The sequence below is a fragment of the Engraulis encrasicolus genome, chromosome 24 (assembly GCF_034702125.1).
Source record: "Engraulis encrasicolus isolate BLACKSEA-1 chromosome 24, IST_EnEncr_1.0, whole genome shotgun sequence".
In the NCBI taxonomy this organism is placed as follows: Eukaryota; Metazoa; Chordata; class Actinopteri; order Clupeiformes; family Engraulidae; genus Engraulis; species Engraulis encrasicolus.
In genome coordinates this window covers 18,881,315-18,901,027 of record NC_085880.1, presented here as the reverse complement: position 1 = coordinate 18,901,027, position 19,713 = coordinate 18,881,315, and the positions used below count along the sequence as shown (strand labels likewise).

At 45.1% G+C, this 19,713-nt stretch overlaps 1 protein-coding gene across 1 annotated transcript in view; it reads left to right on the top strand.

Annotated features, from left to right (window-relative positions):
* Positions 1-19,219, top strand: part of LOC134441713 (sorbin and SH3 domain-containing protein 1) — a 127,190-nt gene extending 107,971 nt beyond the window's left edge. The window contains exons 21-29 of the mRNA XM_063192103.1: positions 3,341-3,387; positions 3,721-3,835; positions 5,727-5,852; positions 7,197-7,391; positions 7,982-8,545; positions 10,033-10,131; positions 11,540-11,724; positions 13,832-13,938; positions 15,256-19,219. Coding sequence (XP_063048173.1) covers positions 3,341-3,387; positions 3,721-3,835; positions 5,727-5,852; positions 7,197-7,391; positions 7,982-8,545; positions 10,033-10,131; positions 11,540-11,724; positions 13,832-13,938; positions 15,256-15,323 — 1,506 coding nt within the window. The 3' untranslated portion in view covers positions 15,324-19,219. The remainder of the gene's footprint in view (positions 1-3,340; positions 3,388-3,720; positions 3,836-5,726; positions 5,853-7,196; positions 7,392-7,981; positions 8,546-10,032; positions 10,132-11,539; positions 11,725-13,831; positions 13,939-15,255) is intronic.
* The last annotated feature ends 494 nt before the right edge of the window (positions 19,220-19,713 follow it).

Here is a 19,713-nt window from a genome sequence, read left to right as displayed (position 1 = left end):
GCCCAGAGGTGCGTGCATACGTGCGTGTGTGTGTGTGCTTGTATTTCTGTTTGTGTGTGTGTGTGTGTGAGAGAGATTGTGTGTGTGTGTGTGTGTGTGTGTGTGTGCGTATTTGTATTCTGTTTTCTTTTTCTTCTCTTTTCTTTGTGTGTAAGTCTCTGTGTGTATGTATTAGATAACGACCCGTCAGTATGTCCATCACCAGTGGCCATATCCACCCAGCGGCCGTGCTGGCTTTTCTCTCACACACACACACACACACAAAACACACACACACACACACACACACACACACACACACACACACACACACACACACACACACACACACACACACACACACACACACACACACACACACACACAAAACACACACACACACACACACACAAAACACACACACAGACATTGACACACACACACACACACACACACACACACACACACACACACACACACACACACACACACACACACACACACACACACACACCGACACACACCGACACACACACACACACACACACACACACACACACACACACACACACACACACACACACACACACACACACACACACACACACACACACAATGGCATGTGGGTGCAAGATTAGTGCGGTGTGAACGCGTAGAGTGGGTTTTGAACCCTAAGAATAATCCTCCCCAGTGTTTGAGGGCTCAGACGTAACACCACTTGAGATGTTTGCGGCATTCCTTCAGAAAGAAAAAACAAAAAATGCCGGCTATATTTATACGTTAAGTGCCAGCTGTACGCGATAAGAGAATGCGAGGATGCCATGTTTATGGTTCACAAAGGCTGTTTGCTATGAATCATCCCACTACAGGTCCACCACAGCAAACAACCTGTAGATCAGGAGTGAGAGGGAGAGAGAGAGAGAGAGAGAGAGAGAGAGAGAGAGAGAGAGAGAGAGAGACTTGAAGTATATAGAGAGGAATAGAGCGAAAAGGAGAGAGCTAGAGCGAATAGAGCGAAAAGGAGAGAGCTAGAGAGAGTGAGGGTGTGTGTGTGTGAGAGAGGGTGTGTGTGTGTGTGAGAGAGAGAGAGAGAGAGAGAGAGAGAGAGAGAGAGCGAGCGAGCGAGAGAGAGAGACTTGAAGAGGCACATAGAGATGCTCAGAGAGGAATAGAGAGAGAGAGAGAGAGAAAAAACAAAGAGGAGAGAACTAAAGAAACACACATAAATAATAGAGGGATACAGTATACAGTATATAGAGAGGAATAGAGCGAAAAGGAGAGAGCTAGAGAGAGGGAGGGTGTGTGTGTGTGTGTGAGAGAGAGAGAGAGAGAGAGAGAGAGAGAGAAATAGAGAGAGAGAGAGAGAGAGAGAGAGAGAGAGAGAGAGAGTGTGTGTGTGTGTGTGTGTGTGTGTAGGGTCGTCAGCTAGCACATCAGTCATGCGGCTTGCCTTGTCAGTATCGGATTTTTATGTGGGCGCCCATACAGTAGCTACCCCCGCCACCCCCCTCCACCACCACCATTACTGCCACCACCACCAATACTGCACCCCCCCCCCCCCTCCCTACCTTATGAGTGACAGAGGCACAGTCACATGGCCCCCATTCTGCCCATTGCTGGAATATTCTCGGCCAGGACTAAAAGGGCAGCGCCGGCTACCGCGGTGAGCTCACATGTTTAAATACGTACAGTGGCAGAGACACGCGAGCGGGTCAGGTCTACACTCTACACACACACACACGCACACGCACACACATACATATACACAACACACACACACACACACACAGACGCAAACACACACACATGCACCACATACACATACACACACGCACACACAGACACACACACACACACACACACACACACACACACACACACACACACACACACAGACACACACACACACACACAGACACACACACACACACACACACACACACACACACACACACACACACACACACACACACACACACACACACACACACACACACACACACACACACACACACACAGCAGTACAGTAGCAGCAGCACCCCAGCGGTGTGAAGCTGATAATGAAATAATGCAACTGTGCCACCGTTTGCATTCTGCCCACCCCCTCCACTCTGCTCTGTTTGGGTCCCCTGGGCAGCTGATATTGATGTTGATGTCGGGGGACGAGGGGGTCAAAGAACTTAGAAAACTTTTGTATGTGTCAAAAGCCCACCAGCGTGAAAGACACTACAGTACAGTTTTGAAGTGTTTAATCAACACTCTTACAGTCACATTTAACACCCAGAGTGTGAGCCCTACTCCCTAAGGGTTGAAGTAACAACACTGTGAAAGACATGCAGTGTTGAAGCTGACCAGGTCCAAAGCCAGATGGGATGGGGACGGGCAGTGGGACCATCCAGCGCGTTCAAAATGGACAGGTTCAAAAGAACTCTTTGAAAAAGATAGTATAGCGCAGTAGGGGTTAAGAGCTGGTCCGTAATCTTTTTTTCTTTCCTTTTTTAACCCTCTCATGTATGTGTATATGTTGTGTTGTGTGTTTTGTTGTGGTATATACGTACATGTACATGTGTGTAGGATATGTTGCATAGCAACACAGAGCTATGGACAGTACGTGTGCCAGTGTTTGTGGTCCTGCATCGTGCACTCTGTCTGAAGTTTCTGCAAAGTTTTTCAGTCTGAAATAATGAAAAGGGAGGAGGAAATGAACTTGATGTCACGTGCTATAAAGTTTCTGGAATAAATCTTGTGATTGTCTCCGCCAATAACATGTTATTCTTTCTAAAAACAACCAGCAGCCTCATGAGTTCTATCTATCATTGACGATTAGAGAGATGAAGGAGACAATATGTAAGAAGCCTTTCATTCCAAGACAAAGATGAATCGCTTTTGGATTGACTGCTGTTTGCTTATCTGGGAACCTCCAACCATCTGAAGAAAGGAAATTATCTTGTAGAAGATTTGAAAAATCGTGGCCTGCTGGGCCCAGTGTTTATGCTGGTTGACCACGGAGCCATGTGTGTAGACAGGGGTGCTGTTCAGGGGGGTAAAGTGTGACTGAGTCACCTGGGCCCCATGTATATAGGGGGCCCACACATTGTTTGGTTTATGAAGTTATATGGCTGAGGGGGTCCATTGAAGCTGATTGTACATAGGGCCCAACATTTGCTGCTATGTCCCTGGCCCCATATATGGCCCCATATATCTACACATAGTTCGATTTGTGTAGATATATGACTGTGGGGGTCCATTGGAGCTGCTTGTGCATAGGGCCCACAATTTGCTGCTACGCCCCTGTGTGTAGATGCTGTGTCTGTCCTTTTGATCCTAACTGTGGCTGCTTCCTGTGGTTTTTGGTCTACAGAGAACCCCAGCACTGGCCAAGTTTGACTTCAAAGCAGAAACACTAAAGTAAGTCCAACCCTGTTTGTGTCTTCTTCCCCACTGTATCATGACTTGTAACGAAACCTTCCCTTTGAATGAAATTATATACATTACAGCACCAGTTATTCTATTAGACAACGCGAACTCAGAATTACTGATAAAAAACTTGTAATTCATGTTTAGCTTAATTAAATTATAACTCCTAACAAGCACAAAGTTTAAACACGTATATGTAATGTATATATTCGTAATGCTATGAAGACTCCACAAATAAGACACAGACTCAGAATTTAGTTTTTTGTTGTTTTAGTGTGGCATAAATGAGACATTGTTGCTAAATTGTTTTCTTGTTGTCCACAGGGAGCTCCCGTTTCAGAAAGGAGACATCGTATACATCTACCGGCAGGTGGATCAGAACTGGTATGAGGGGGAACACCACGGCAGAGTTGGCATATTCCCCAGGAGCTATGTCGAGGTAACCGTCTCTCTCTCTCTCTCTCTCTCTCTCTCTCTCTCTCTCTCTCTCTCTCTCTCTCTCTCTCTCTCTCTCTCTCTCTCTCTCTCTCTCTCTCACTGTCCCTTTCTCTCTCTCTCTCTCTCTCTCTCTCTCTCTCTCTCTCTCTCTCTCTCTCTCTCTCTCTCTCTCTCTCTCTCTCTCTCTCTCACTGTCGCTCTCTGACTTTTGCAGTCTCTCTGTCTCTCTTTTGGTCTCAGGATCTCAGTCTATGTGTCTCACTCTCTTTGTCTTGCCCGCTCGCTCGCTCTCTCTTTCTGTCTCTGTCTTTTTCTGTCACTCTCTCTCACTCTGTCACTGACTCCGCTGCTCTCCCTCTTGCTCTTTGAGCTTCACTCTTGTTCTGACTCTCTCTCTCTCTCTCTCTCTCTCTCTCTGTCTCCCAACACCCTTCCCATTATATCTCAGATAGCAGTAGAAGCTACGCTCCACTGCTCTTAGCTTATCAAAACGTTCAGACAGGCACACCAAGGGGTTTATCCATAGGGCACACAGCTCACAGTAACACGATGAGGGAAAACAGCAGACTTATCAGCAGATACAGCCTGACTCCTCCTCTTCCTGTCGGCCGGGAGCATTCCTTCCTGTCGTTATCAGGTGCTCCATGTGCATTACAGATAGAATGTCACATGCAGAACACTGGGTGATAGCACTGCCTCCACGGGCTGGAATACTATTACACAATGAGACACAACTACACATGTACGCATGACACAAAGACACAACTACAAGCTATAATGCAATGCTATGATGCTGAATATGATATAATGTGTGTGTGAATGTAATGAGTTGGTAAGTGTGAAAAAGAGCAGGAAAGAGGGGGAGGTAAGATAGGAGAGGAAATAAAGGTGAGAAGAGAAACCAAAGTATGGTGGTTTCCGCATCAAGAGGAAAGAAGTTTGTACTGAGAGAGAAATGACACTTTGGATGTAACCATCTCTAAAGCCATGCCCTATCGTGTAGTGAGGCTTCATCGTAAAGCCCCACCCCAAAGCAGTGCAGGTGTAGGCCTAATCAACAATCCGAGACCCACCTTCCCTGTGTAGGCCCTGTGGACTGTGGCGTATAGATGGGTGAGACGCGATCAAAACAAATGGTAGAGGATGGCAGAATACATTTCTGGAACTACTGAAAGGATAGATATGCTTCAAATTCAGAGTGTACAAACGTATGATTCATAGCCTCTCTACCTACTGGAGAGATAGACCATAATACAAGTTTAATTTATATGGATTTTGGATCTAAAGAAAAAAAAATAGTGCCTCTGAGAGCTGGACACAGCCTTGGCCCTATACTGTAATTGAACATAAATATGTTTGAATATTACTTTAGATATCAGAGATGTCAAAAGTTTAAAAAAAAGTAACCAACACAGGTCATTTATCTGAGTAAGCAGTATGCCTATGTGCAGTACTTGTCTTACGATCAGCTGACTGCACTCTTTGGAATACATTTGTGGCTTCCTGATTTTAGTGTTTCAGAAACAACACAGTCTATCGACCTCATTCAGTGCAGTAAGTGGTGTAACAGCTATGTAATATCATGTGCTAGTGTTATATGTACACCATAAGTTTACTTTTACTTTTACTTGTTTTGACACATCTGGTTGAAATATAGCACCACATTTACCAGTTATCAGAAACCAGTAGAAGTAATAATGAGTATTACTTCTATTGGTTGCCGTTTTCCTCTGACTACGCCCTCTAGACTGGACTAAAAGATTTTGTTTTTTTCCAAACATTCTATTTCAGTGGGTGCAATGGGGTCAAGAGGAATGTTTTCATACCATATGGTAAATGCTCCAGAAAACATCTCATGCCCTACCTTTAACCCTACTCTCTTTCCCGTGCAGCTTTTGCCCCCTACAGAGAAGGCCCAGCCAAAGAAGAGTGCCCCAGTACAGGTGTTGGAGTATGGAGAGGCCATGGCACGCTTCAACTTCAACGGAGACACTCCTGTCGAGATGTCCTTCAGAAAGGCAAGGATGACCTAATCCAAAACATTGTGCCTACCAGAGGTGGAACGTAACTAAGTATTTTTACTTCGTTACTGTACTTAAGTATTTTTTTTCTGGAATTTGTACTTACTTGAGTAAAAATAAAAATGCAGACTTTTACTTTTACTCAATACATTTTTTTGACAATTACTTGTACTTTCTACTCCTTACATTTCTAGAAGAGGACTTAGTTACTAGTTACATTTATCCTAGGTTTTCCTGTTGTGTTTCGTGGATATTTGAGTAGCCTCAGCTGCAGGCAGGGAGGTCCAGGGCCCCTCTTTCAAACTGACACCCAGACAGAAAAGATAATTTAAAAAACATTATAAGGACTCCATAGTCATGTTCAAATAGAACCGAAAACCGTTGCAGAAACTTTTTCCTATTGGATCAAGTAGGCAGACATACTTGTACTTTTGTACTCAAAAAGTACATTTAAAAGTACTTATAAGTACTTATGACTTTTACTTAAGTACATTTTTGGTGTACAACTTTTACTTTCAATTGAGTATTTTTTTCGCAGGGTACTTCTACTTTTACTTAAGTACACAACCTCTGTACTTCTTCCACCTCTGGTGCATACACACACTTAATAGGCTACTCATTTATATTCCACAAAGAGTCCCATTATAGGTCAAATGTGCCTGCACATATTCTGTTGCCTATTTGTGGGCTTTTTCACTGTCCTGGGCCCTGGGCCCATATTCCTGTGACACATTGCATTTTATGTTCAAGTATTATTACGCTATATATTAATAGTGGGCCAACTGTAATACATATTTGAAATTATCTCGCGGGCCAAATAAAATGGCTCTGCGGGCCAAATTTGGCCCCCGGGCCTGAGTTTGACATCCCTGACCTAATCAATCAACTGCTATCTTACAAATACATGGATTCCTTATTTCTGAAGTTTTCAGTGAAGAGATCTCCTAATTTGGTTTCACACATCAACACTATATTGTTTTAACATTCATGAAAAATATTGTATATCTGCAATAGATAGACAAAAGAGCTCTCTCAAGTTATATCCTTTTCTTTTTCATCTGTATTTCAACCGAATTGAAGATAATACACTCTGACACATACTGTATTTCCCCCCATCTTTTCACCATCACAAACCTGAGGGTGCATTTCTCGAAAACATAGTTGCTAACTATGTTAGCTACTTTGTTGTTTTCAATGCAATTTTCCATTGACAACTACCCACGTTACTAACTGGCCAACAACTACGCCTTCAAGGAACGTGATCAGGAATCCTGATTGGGAGTTATTGTGTAAGCAGCAGCTGACCTGTTGTGTGGGTGTTGTTCCGGCGTTGTCCTGCAGGGGGAGCGCATCATCCTGATCCGCAGGGTGGATGAGAACTGGTACGAGGGCAAGATCGCCGGTACCAACCGGCAGGGCATCTTCCCCGTCACCTACGTGGAGGTCGTGAGAAGGCCCCGCGTCAAGAACGGAATGGACTACCCCGACCCCCCCGTCAGCTACTCGCCACACCGCAGCACCAACGCCTCTCCACAGGTATACACACACAGATGCATATACGTATACACGCACATGCACACACACACACACACGCACGCTCACACGCACACACACACACCAGCTACTTGCCACACCGCAGCACCAACGCCTCTTCACATGCTTACACATACACACACACACACACACACACACACACACACACACACACGCACATGCACATGCACACACACACACACACACACACACACACAGACACACACACACGCACGCACGCCACTAAGATTTGTACAAGGTCATACAACACAAGTCTTGGTAAGATTTAGAATGAAAACAGGTAGAATTCTCCCTCATCATTCCTTTCTCTTTATCACTTCCTCTTCCTCTCTTCCTTCTTTGTTGTATTAGTTGTATTATGTTGTCTATAGTGTTATGTGTTCATAGATGCTCCTTTTTTATTTATCTGTTCTTTTGTAGGTAGTTTCATTCTCTCACTGTTTCACTGTTTTCTTCTTCCTCCCTACTTTCCAATCCTCTTTTCACCGTTCTCTCCATCCATCCCTCTCTCCTTCTCTGCTGATTCTGGTTGGTATCGGGTCGGGCCCTTCCCTCCTCCCTCCTCCCTCTAGCCGATCCGTGCCCGTCCTGCCACGGCGTCCCTCCCCCTGCCGCCGCGCTCCCCCGCGCGCTCCATCTCCCCCGAGGTCCAGTCCATCTCGGCCGAGTGGATCTCCCTCACCATGGGCGCCGCCACCCCGCCCTCGGCGCCCACCCCTCCCCTCCCCCCTCTCCCCTCCACCACCTACCGCTGGGGCGAGTACCTGCCGCCCCCCAACTCCGGCAGCCCCGTGCCCACCTGCGGCCCCCCGGTGCCCCCCATCACCGGCAGCCCGTACTGCATCTCTCCCCTGGGCACCCCCTCCGCCTCCCCGCTGCCCCCGCCGTACCCGCCTCGCCCCAGCTCCGCCACCCCCTTCCTCACCTTCACCCCGCCCCAGGGGGAGGACTTCCTCCTCTCCCCGCCCTCCCCCCGCCTCTCGCGGAGCCTGAGTCCGTGCGGCGGGGCGGGGCTGGAGGGCTGGCTGACGGGGGTCACCCCCCTAGAGAGGGAGCTGCAGGATCGGGAAGGGGGCAGCCGCTCCGTGATGGGGGAGCGGGCCGGGGGGTGCAGCTGGGCCAACAGCCCTGCAGAGGTACCTGTACTTGGCCTGCCTGCGTGATGTCACGCCATGTCCGCTCCTCCTGTTTTTTGCATGGTGTGCTGCAGCCGAGGCTGCCTCTCCTCTCCTCACTGCTCGGAGTGCGGTTGGGGTGGTCTGACTGCTGACTCTGAATGCTTGGAGTGTGATTGGGCTGGTCTGACTGATTGGAGTCTGGTTGTGGTGGTCTGACTGCTCTTGAGGTTCTCTAACTGCTCGGAGTTTGGTTGAGGGTGTCTGGAGGCTTTTTCAGGACTCCTGTGTGGAGCTTGGACTCACTATTTTGACGCTTAGTTCTTGTGCACAAGTATGTACAACCCAAACCCTGCCCATCTGCACAAACTGGCGTCGAAATAGTGAGTCCACTGTGGAGCTCGGCAATATGGTCTGACTCCTCCACACAGTACAACACAGTAGCAGTTTTGAAATGGAATGGAATGGAGTGGAAGGTGACGTTTGTGTGTGTGTGTGAAAGATGTGAGCAGATGTGTGTGTTGTGATGGATTCCAGGGAGGCAACGTCAGATTCCACAGCGCTAAAGCAAATGCAATTATCCAAAAGCACTACAATATGTCATAACATGAGAGTTTATGATTGACAGTAAATGATTCTGTAATATTTAATGTTTTCAAACTGTTATTTCTACCAGATTCGGATAGTTTATCTATTCAGCCTTTGCTTTTGCGAAACCGTTTCAGGAGAGGGATAAGTGTGTTGACTAATCGGCCGATTTGTTTTTTTGTAGACAATGAATTTTTGCACACTTACTCACAGCATTTGTTCTTTCAAAGTACCCTGGAGGTGACTGGTTGTTTGTGGGAGTGGAATGTTTTATTGTTTATGGCTAACATAAGGAGAGGAGTGAACTTGCATGGTGTGCGTAAAAGTTTTCACCGTCATCTCAAGTGCAGCTGTCCAATTATATACACTTCGAGTCTGTTTAGAATGACCTTTGCACTGCTATCGTTTTTTTTTATATGTCAGGTCGGTTTGCAGTAAAGAAACAAAAGAGCCCTTGTATCCTGTAATGGAGTTGTTACGGATGTTTAGTCCTGTGACTCTGTATTCCAAGATCAAGCTGACATAATTTTGTTGAAAACTCATGTACAGTGAAAGGAGTTGTTGTTGAATTTATCTGTAAGAATTTTCCACCTGATTGAAATAACATCATAAGTGCCCAGATGTCACGTTTGCCATTGTAGTTTTCCTGGAATAATATCTGTCTCGTGTACTAATGTTTTCTATTCACTCTCATCCCCTTTGTGCTTGATGATGATGAACAGAAAAGTTGGGTTTTTGCAGCCACCAGTACTAATATCACATTTTCACAGAGTGTTTTTTTGCATCTGGTTTGGAATGATTCTCACAATGAGTGCAACACGATGAGTGCAACACGACGATGAGTGCAACGTTGTACATCAGCCTCTGACTGACGTCTTTGTCTTGTGTTCTTTCTTTTAATCTCTCTGCCCATCTCTTAGCCTTTGAAAAGCGAGGGTGATTACCATGGCCGCTCGTCCAGAAGCCCGGTCATGCTGTTTGACATCCAGGACAGCAACATGAACGCAAACTCCTTCACGGTAACACATCCCATCCCATACACACTTTGATAGGGCCTACTGTATACATTTTAATTGTGGAGCAGCCATGTGGTAATGGTTAGGGAGTTAAATTGTAGATCATGGTGTTGCAGGTTCGAATCCCGTCCTTACCTCTCCCTACACCTCCATCCATGACTTTAGTGCCCTTAAGCAAGTCACCTCACACCCCACATTGCTCTAGGAAAGGCAAGCAATAGCCTGTTATATCTGTAAATTGCTTTGGATAAAAAAGCATTATCTAAGTGTAATGGCATGTAATAATCTTTTTTTGTTAAGTTCCCATACTGAAAGATTTGTGTAGTAATATCTTGCAGAGAGTTGCCATGTCAATGTGAAAAAAGTTAAGTGATATTATGATTTTATGTTTTTCAAAATGTGCTGTACATGCATATGAAATTAGAAGTACCAAGTCAATGTAAAAAAGTACAGTGATATTATGATTTTATGTTTTTCAAAAGGCACTGTATGTATAGGATATGCGTATGACATTACAAGTACCAAATCTCTCCATGACGATGTAGAAGACTGTTGATGATCTCCAGATCAGACCTCTTTCCCGACTACTACTCTTTTATATTTACATGTTACTGCCATCTGCTCTGTGTCTTCCCTGTCACCCTGAAAACGTTTAATCCAATCCTAATCCGGGTTACCTCTGCCCCACTCTAATCTCGATAATCTCTTATTCTGCTGTGTGTGTCCTTTGGTCAAGTGTGCATGTGGTCTTCTTCCTCCTCCTCCAGCGATGCCCACACTAACCGTTCTCTCTGTCTGTGTGTCTACCCATGCCTTCACTCCGGGGTCTCTGGGGCCTCCGGTGCCTCCGCTCCGCTCCTCTCCACTCCGCTCCGTCCTCCTCTCCTGGTTCTCTGGTTCTCCCATGCTGTTCTCCTCCTTCTCCTGGTGCTAACGGATTTCCACCTTCCCACCTTTACTTAACACGGATGCGCCGTTTCCTGCTCCTCCTCCTCCACCTCCTCCTCCTCCTCCTTCTCCTCCACTTCCTCCTCCTTCTCCTCATGCACCTCCACCTCCTCCTCTTCCACCTCCTCCTCCTCCTTCTTCTCCTCCACTTCCTCCTCCTTCTCCTCATGCACCTCCACCTCCTCCTCTTCCACCTCCTCCTCCTCCCTCTCCTCATCCCCTTCTTCCTTGTGCTCCCTAAAACTGGCCCACCACTTGTTGGCAACTCCATCCTCTGCTAACCTCTGACACTGCCCCTTGTACCACCCCTCCTCCTCCTCCTTCCTCCTCGTCCTCCTCCTCATCCTCCTCTTCAACAACCCTACAACCCTTCCAACCTGTACTGACTGACTTGACTTGACTCCTGCCGGTGGTGGGGTATTGTGGGATGTGTGGTGGTGGTACTGCCCCTCCTGCCCACCAGGAGGCAGTGTGTAATGAGATCATGAATATAGCCGAGACCTCGGTGCGGTACTGCAGCACGCTGTCTCGGCCGCTTGACTCTCGGCACAGGCTGCCGCCCCACCCCAGTAAACACTCTCTCATCGTTTCCCAGCAACCGCAGTCGCACAGCAGCAGCCCCGAACCCGGACGACTCAGCTGCGGGATGTGAGTGTGCACACAACTGCATACACACACGCAAGCACACACACACACACACACACACACACACACACACACACACACACACACACACACACACACACACACACACACACACAACCATGTACATTAACACAGACAACTGCAAACACACGCACACACAACACACACACACACACACACACACACACACACACACACACACACACACACACACAGACACACACACACACACACACACACACACACACACACACACACACACACACACACACACACACACACACACACACACACACACACACACACAGCACGTACATCAACAAACACAACTGCAAACACACACACGCACGCCACCACTGTCAACAACTACAAACACACTTGTAACCATGTACATCAACACAGAAACAAACAGATTGGCTGACATACATACACACATATATACATATACACACAGACACGAACACACACAAACGTGACCACACACATGCAGCACATGAACACAGGTAAAGTCAGATAGACAGGCAGGCAGGCAGGCACACACACACACACACACACACACACACACACACACACACACACACACACACACACACACACACACACACACACACACACACACACACACACACACACAGAGAGAGAAGCACACACACACATACACTCACACACTCACTTTCACACACACAGACACACAGACACACACACACACACACACACACACACACACACACACACACACAAACAAACATACACACACACACACACACACACACACACACACACACACACACACACACACACACACACACACACACACACACACACACACACACACACACACACACACAGAGTTGTATATGTAAAGAGCAAATAAAAATGAGGAGAACAAAATAAATAGATGAGAAACAGACAACACAAATAAGCAGATTCTCCATGGCAGTCACTCATGCAGTACATTGTCTTTTTGGCTTTGGTGTAAATTCCGTTAGCATGACCTAAATTCCTTAATTGAAAACAGACTGCACTGTTGATTCAAATCATAAATAGCTCAGTACTGCGAAACCTGGATATGACAATCGGCCTAACCCATCATGGAAAGACCCTCTTCAGTGTCCAATTCCTTAGCAATGACAGGATTCGTGATACTGTCGGCATTTCTATTGTGGGGTTTTTTCTCCCATTGTGGTGAGTCGAAAGGTTTGTCTCTAAACCTCTGACATCATCGAGAGGAGTTACATATATTAGCCAAAATAGAAACTGACAGTTGTTTTTGTTGAAACTCCTCCAACGCTTATGTCAGTAAGAAAAGAGGAAGAGTGTCTCAACACAAAGACATATTTACTGCTGCCCAAACTGTATCTTTAGTGTGTATATTAGAATCATTCTTTGAGATGTGCATGATGTTCCAAGCACATCTCTGGACTTCGATTTGCTGTTCTTTTTATTTCAGCGAACCCAACAAAGCACGAGCGTTGTTGTTCACTGAAATGAAAAACACACAACAGCAAATCTAAGACCACCAGTGTGCGGTGATTCATCCTCTATTCTCTGGATTACTGTACCTCACCAGCACCTGGAAACTGGCTGTGCACAGGAGCTTCATAGCTTTGAGCGCTCTCGTTTGTGTCTGCAGCCACCAGGCGCTGTACAGCTACGTGTATAACTACAGTATATTGACACGCATCTCGTTTGTACATTGTACAACTACGTGACTAACTATGAGGAAAAATATCCTTGGTCCAGGCACTTCAGTTGATTAATGTGGTTAAAAAAAACAACTTAATTATATGGGCAAATGCATTAAAAATCAAATTATGCAGCCTTCAGGGCCAATACGCGTTGGTGATTTTAATGCATTTGCCCTTAAAAATAAACTTGTTGTTTTTTTTAACACATTAATCAACTGAAGTGCCTGGACCAAAGATCTTTTTCCTCCAGTCTTTTTTGAGCATTGCTCTACCACCCTTTCTAATTGAATAACTATATTGACACACGTCTGGTTTGTGTCTGCACTGTAGCCACCACATTGTACAGCTATGTAAATAGCTTTATTGGCACTTATCTCGTTTGTGAATAACTATATTGACACTGGTCTTGTTTGTGTCTGCAGCCACCAGGCGCTGTACAGCTACGTGCCACAGAACGAGGATGAGCTGGAGCTGCAGGAAGGAGACCTCGTCAATGTCATGGAGAAGTGCGATGACGGCTGGTTCGTTGGTATGTTGTCACATCTCACAGCACTTGATATGATGGACAGTAAATCTTGCTGTGTCACTTCAACACTTCGATGGGCAGCCATGGCCTAATGGTTATGTAGCCAGGCCATGCCCTCCTAGTAACGCAACACCTTCAGTGTTGCTTCCAGTCAGGCCAAGAGCAATACAATATCGTTTCTGGGCCCTTCCTCCCAATTTGTCGGGAAGCGTACAACCATTAGAAAACCAACGGAGGCAGATCGACCACGCTGTTTGGGAAATGTTAATTGCCCTTAATATGCCCTTGGTCAGACCAAGTCTCGAAGCGATTCGAAAGTCGATGATAATCAGGCTAATGGTTACGGAGATGGGCTTTAGATCAGAGGGTTGCCGCTTCTAATTCCTCCATACCTCACTCCATGGCTGAGGTGCCCTTGAGCAATGCACCTAACCACTGACACTGCTTCAGGGACTGTAACCAATACCCTATACTTAAAAATAAGTTGTAAGTCGCTTTGGATAAAAGCGTCAGCTACAGTAAGTGTAATGTCATGTGATGTAATGTAATGTAATGTAATATAACATTTTGATGTTTGAATTTAACTCTCATGGAGTTGGTCCTACTCTCTAAATGCTGAATCAACTCACAATATACTGTGATGGGCTGCACTGTCCCAACCTTTTGATTACTCTGCAGACAGACATGTTTGATACTTAGCTGGTCTCAGCTGCTGGTCTGCTTGTATGCTGTGAATATACATACTGTATGACAGTGGTGTAGTCTACTTTTTATGGTGGGTATACTGTATATTTGAGCATTTTTTGAAGTGGGTATACTGTATATATTTGCGCAATTCAAATCAATGGATCAATCAATTTGAAGTGGGTATACTGAAATCCCTGAAATTTAGAAGTGGGTATACTCCGTATACCCGCGTTCTACGTAGACTACACCACTGCTGTATGATAGCTATGCCTAAATGTGTTTCATCGGATTGTGATGTGTTATCGGAACACTTTAGTTCAGTTGAAATTCAATGTTTACTTATCAGATCTGTTTTAAGTACATAGGGCCTAGTAAGTACATAGAGCTTTCCAAACAAGTTATTGTCATCACTTCCTGATAGACATGGATCACATTTCCTGTTTTTACAAAAAACCCTTTTGTCCATGTCTGTCTTTGTGTGTGTGTGTGTGTGTGCGCACGCGCTCGCATGTGTGTGTGTGTGTGTGTGTGTGTGTGTGTGTGTGTGTGTGTGTGTGTGTGTGTGTGTGTGTGTGTGTGTGTGTGTGTGTGTGTGTGTGTGTGTGTGTGTGTGTGTGTGTTTTTTTTATTCAGGTACCTCCAAGAGGACAAAACAGTTTGGCACTTTTCCTGGGAACTACGTGAAGGCCGTCAATGTGTAAAGTGTATAGTTGTATAGCCTACCTGAGGCAACTCTAGAAATATACCATGAATGCCTGTCAAGTTTGGGATGTGATGATTACCAACACGCTTGAGTTCATGTTTTTTTTTGCTTTCTTCTACTCATGTTTTATTTCACTGTACTTTACTTTATTTTTGTTCCCATATCTTGAGGATTGTTTACTAGACAGGAGAATATAAATTTCTGCGTATGTGATCAGTAAGGTCTGAGGCACGTCAGATGAGTAAACTCTGGAGTCTATTGTCACATTCAAATGCATGGCACATATTTCTCCATATCGGCCCCAAAGTTTATCATTTATTGCTTATATTTAACATTTTCTGCTAAATCAAGCACATTAAATACGTCATTAAGCTCAGCTAATTTATGGATCTGCTGTGCTGACACTGTCCCAGAAACAGCATTCTGTTTCCCAGCAAAATCCCTCGTTGTCAGTCCATTCATCACAATAGATACTGATCATGCTCGCAGTATCACCAGTTATTGAAGCCGATTACTCGTGATGTTCTCGCTAGCCGCTAGGCATCCCCTTCCTGCGTTTGCAGTCTGAAAATAGACTCCAGTAAATCAAGTGGGGGGTGTTGAAATGGAACATTTTAACCCTAAACAGCCAGAGCGAAATTCATGATGTACTTCAACACCCTTACTGTATTGCATACCTGGCTCAATCACGTTATATTCTAACAACTAGCTTCATGGAATAGTGTGTTTTTTTAAATCATTTCTAAATGCCCCCTTACGTCACACCTCTGCAGCGTATGTTTGTGTACAACAGCAGCCTTGCCATATGTTTGAGGATGTGTCAGTAGATCTTGAAGTATGTCTTGGGCACAGGAGGGAGTAGTTGGGAAGGCCTTGTGTGGCAACATAGTGGAAAGCATTGAGTGGAGTGGTCAACGCCACAACAAGAGAGAGATCCATGATGTCAGCTCACAGTGTCACGTGTGAGAGTTCAACCGTTCGTTTTTTTAAGTTGTTTATTTCATGCTCTTTTTGTTTTTTTTTGCAAGACAGCTGCTTTGGTCATTTAGGCAGGTGTCCCAACAACAGCGATAGCTAACTCCCATCCCATCCCAGCACACACACACACTCTCATCCCATCCAACATCAAAGGAATTGCTATTAATGTAATCCACCCCCATGACGTGGGAGAATTTATAATGTATTTCCAAAGGAAAAGCTGTTGGAGGCTGTTGGAGGGTAGAGGCAGGCTCCCCCAGCACACCCCCCCCCCTTCCCATGTGATGGCACATACTTGCAGGGCTGGACTGGCCAGATGGCATAGCGGGCATTTCCCGGTGGGCCCTGGACCCTCGTGGGCCCCTATTTTCAGAAATGTAAAACAAAATCTACATTTCTGAAAAAAGTGAGTCAGTTCTGCACAGCTAATTATGGGGTGGGGGGAGGGGGGCTCTTAGCCAAAAGTGCCCGGGCCCTATCTCTCCCCCAGGCCAACCCTGCATACTTGATGGCCCTCCAAGCAGGCCCTATTCCACGGCTTTGAATTTCAAAACTGAATGACCTCAAGGTGAACCTTGCTGACTTAAATGAACCACACACAGACTCTTCTCAGAGAGCCAACCACGTTTTAAATAGTCATGATTTTCTCATGTCATTCGAGGTGTGTGAGAAAATTAGAAAACAAAAACATCCACAAGTATAGTAACAAAACATAAAACTAAGTATGGATTTGGTTAGATCAGAACAAAACGTAAAGATATCACAACGTAAATCAATAGAAATACCTCAGACCGGACCTCTGAAATTCCCTGATGGCAGTTTAATGCATGACCTTTGTCAGCTGCACAACATAGTCATGCAGACGAGCAGCACTTCACTAGTCCCACTGTGCCTGAAATGAATGAGAACATTCATTCCCTTACTATCTTAATATCAGCCTACACACAGCATCCACATCGCTCCAGGCATACAACAAGGACACTGGCCACTTGGTAGCTTACTTGAGGCATGTTATACAATGTAGCGTGCTGTAGATAGTGGTATCTGAAGAGTAGGTCTATTACTCCATCAAGGTAGGACACTAGTGCTCCACTGGCAAACCAGTGCCCTACTATGAGTACACTCAATGAAAGTATAACATTGCCACTTCAGTTAGGGTAGCTGTGGCATAGGCTACTATTAGCTTGTAGGGTTGTGTACCTCAAGTCTACTGTACCTTTCTGCTAAAATGGCTATGTTTGTACTCAGTTCACACTTAAGTTTATCAAAAATATTTGTCCCATTCATTCGTTGTAGCACTACACTGTGTTTTGGAGTGTCATGGTATTCTGATAGATTTTCTTCAGCGTATAGGCTGGTAGTAATATTTGAATTGATTCCCACCAATGCATTGACAAGTTTCTTACATGCTGATTCACTGCATAGTAGCCTATCATCCAGAAAACTTTTCATTTGATGATGCTGTAATTTGAATTATAGTGATGAGAATAACAATATGATTGTTGATATTGTTAATTTTATTATCACAATACACAGTTGATCAGTAGGAGAGCCAGTAAATGCGGTGGGGAAGAGGCTGACACTGATCAGGGATGCATTTTTGGAAAGCGTAGTTGTTAGCAGTTAGCAACTTCGGTAGTTGCCAATAGGAAATTGCATTGCAACCAACAAAGTAACTGACATAGTTAGCAACTACGCTTTCCAGAAATGCATCCCAGATCTCTTCTTAGCGCTTTGCTTCTTCACTGTGCTCCTCAGGGCTCTAAATGAACACCCGCAAACCGGCCAAATGCTGGTGACAATTCAGTTTGGCTGGTAGAAAAGACAAACTTAATGGCCACTTACAGGGAAGCCGACAGGGTGGGTACAAAGCTGTCACTTGTTCCGGGCCCAGGGAGAGAGGGGGCCCCAGAATTGGATCCTCATTACATGGTATTGATTGGGTTTGGGGCCCTTTCAGATGTTTTTGTCCCGGGCCCAGCTGAAGCTATCAGCAGCCCTGGCCACTTCTTATACCCATTAGTTAGTAGACTATGTTGTTGGCAAATAGGATTAAGATCGACTTGGCTAGTAGGATTAACATCTACTAGCCATTTTGGCTGTTGATGAAAAAGGTTAATTTAGAACCCTGGTGCTCTTATTACCGGCCTGCCGATGCTGGTCAGAGTTAGTATTATGGGATGGTCAGGACCAGGCTAGGTCAGAGTGCCTGCAGGAGTAAACAGACACGACTGATGTGTGAATAAATGAGATGAAGGTTAGTGTGTGAACGCTGAGTGGCAAAATGACAAATTCTCCCGTAGAATTCCTAGTATGCCTTTATTTGCTTCCTCTTCCTCTTCCTCGCTATACCACAATTCATGCTCTATGAACATGCAGTTGTTGGTTCGCTTGATTTGCCTTCCATTCATCCATGTGTGTGCTTGTGTTGCCCACACCAAAGAGGGACAGGCAGGATAATGTTGAATTATCTTGGAGATTTACCGAATTGATTTGCATTAGCTGTGAGTGACACAATTAGTCTATAACTTGTTGTTTACATGGCCACACAATATAGCTGAGCAGTGAGTTGCCTAACCAAGACCGTAGGTCGTGGGAAAACCATACAGTCAACAGTTTAGCAATATATAAAGACTTGCGAAAGAGCTAGGTCCGGGCCTATCTTTGTAGTTGTATCTGTCATTTTCACAGCTTGTCAAACAAGTGGACATGTACATTATGATATGTTATCTAATCTAACCATGAAAATTGTGACTATTGTTTTCCACTTTACTACCAGATCAGTGTTGTTTTGCTAACACATGCGTATTGACCACCACACCAGGCCGTCCAGTGATGTGATCGCCATGAGAATGTTTGTAATGTTTTAAGAGTTATTGCTCAAAATCCAGTCTTGTGCCTGTACTTGGATCAGTTTTGGACATTGAGAGTAAATAGAATGGAGGCCAAAATTCTATTTCATTGTTGAAGCCAAGTTGGAGCCAAGGTTGGACCCAAAAAGACCAAAAAATGGCCAAATCCCATTCATTCCTATGAGAGACATAAAACCCTGTATCTCCCTTAAATGCCACTCCAGGGGGATAATTTTTCGCTCAACTAGTAGGTCCCCTTGCTCTCCAACTTACCAGGGTGGTGATTTTTTGTGGTGATGTTTTGTTTTAGAGAGATGTTAAAAGTTAAATTGACCAATGAGCATCAGAACATGGTTTGATTGACCGTTAGAAGTCTTGTTGTTGTCCAATCAGCACCTGCGTTTGGCGTTGCTAAGGTGGAATGTAAGTTGGAATGTTCCCAAATCTGGCTTCAAAGCGTTGAATGGCAAATAGCGTTGATTTGGCGTCCATTCTATTTACTGTCAATGGTTTTGGAGCTCTTGTGTTTGCTTCACCATACAGTACACCTCACACATC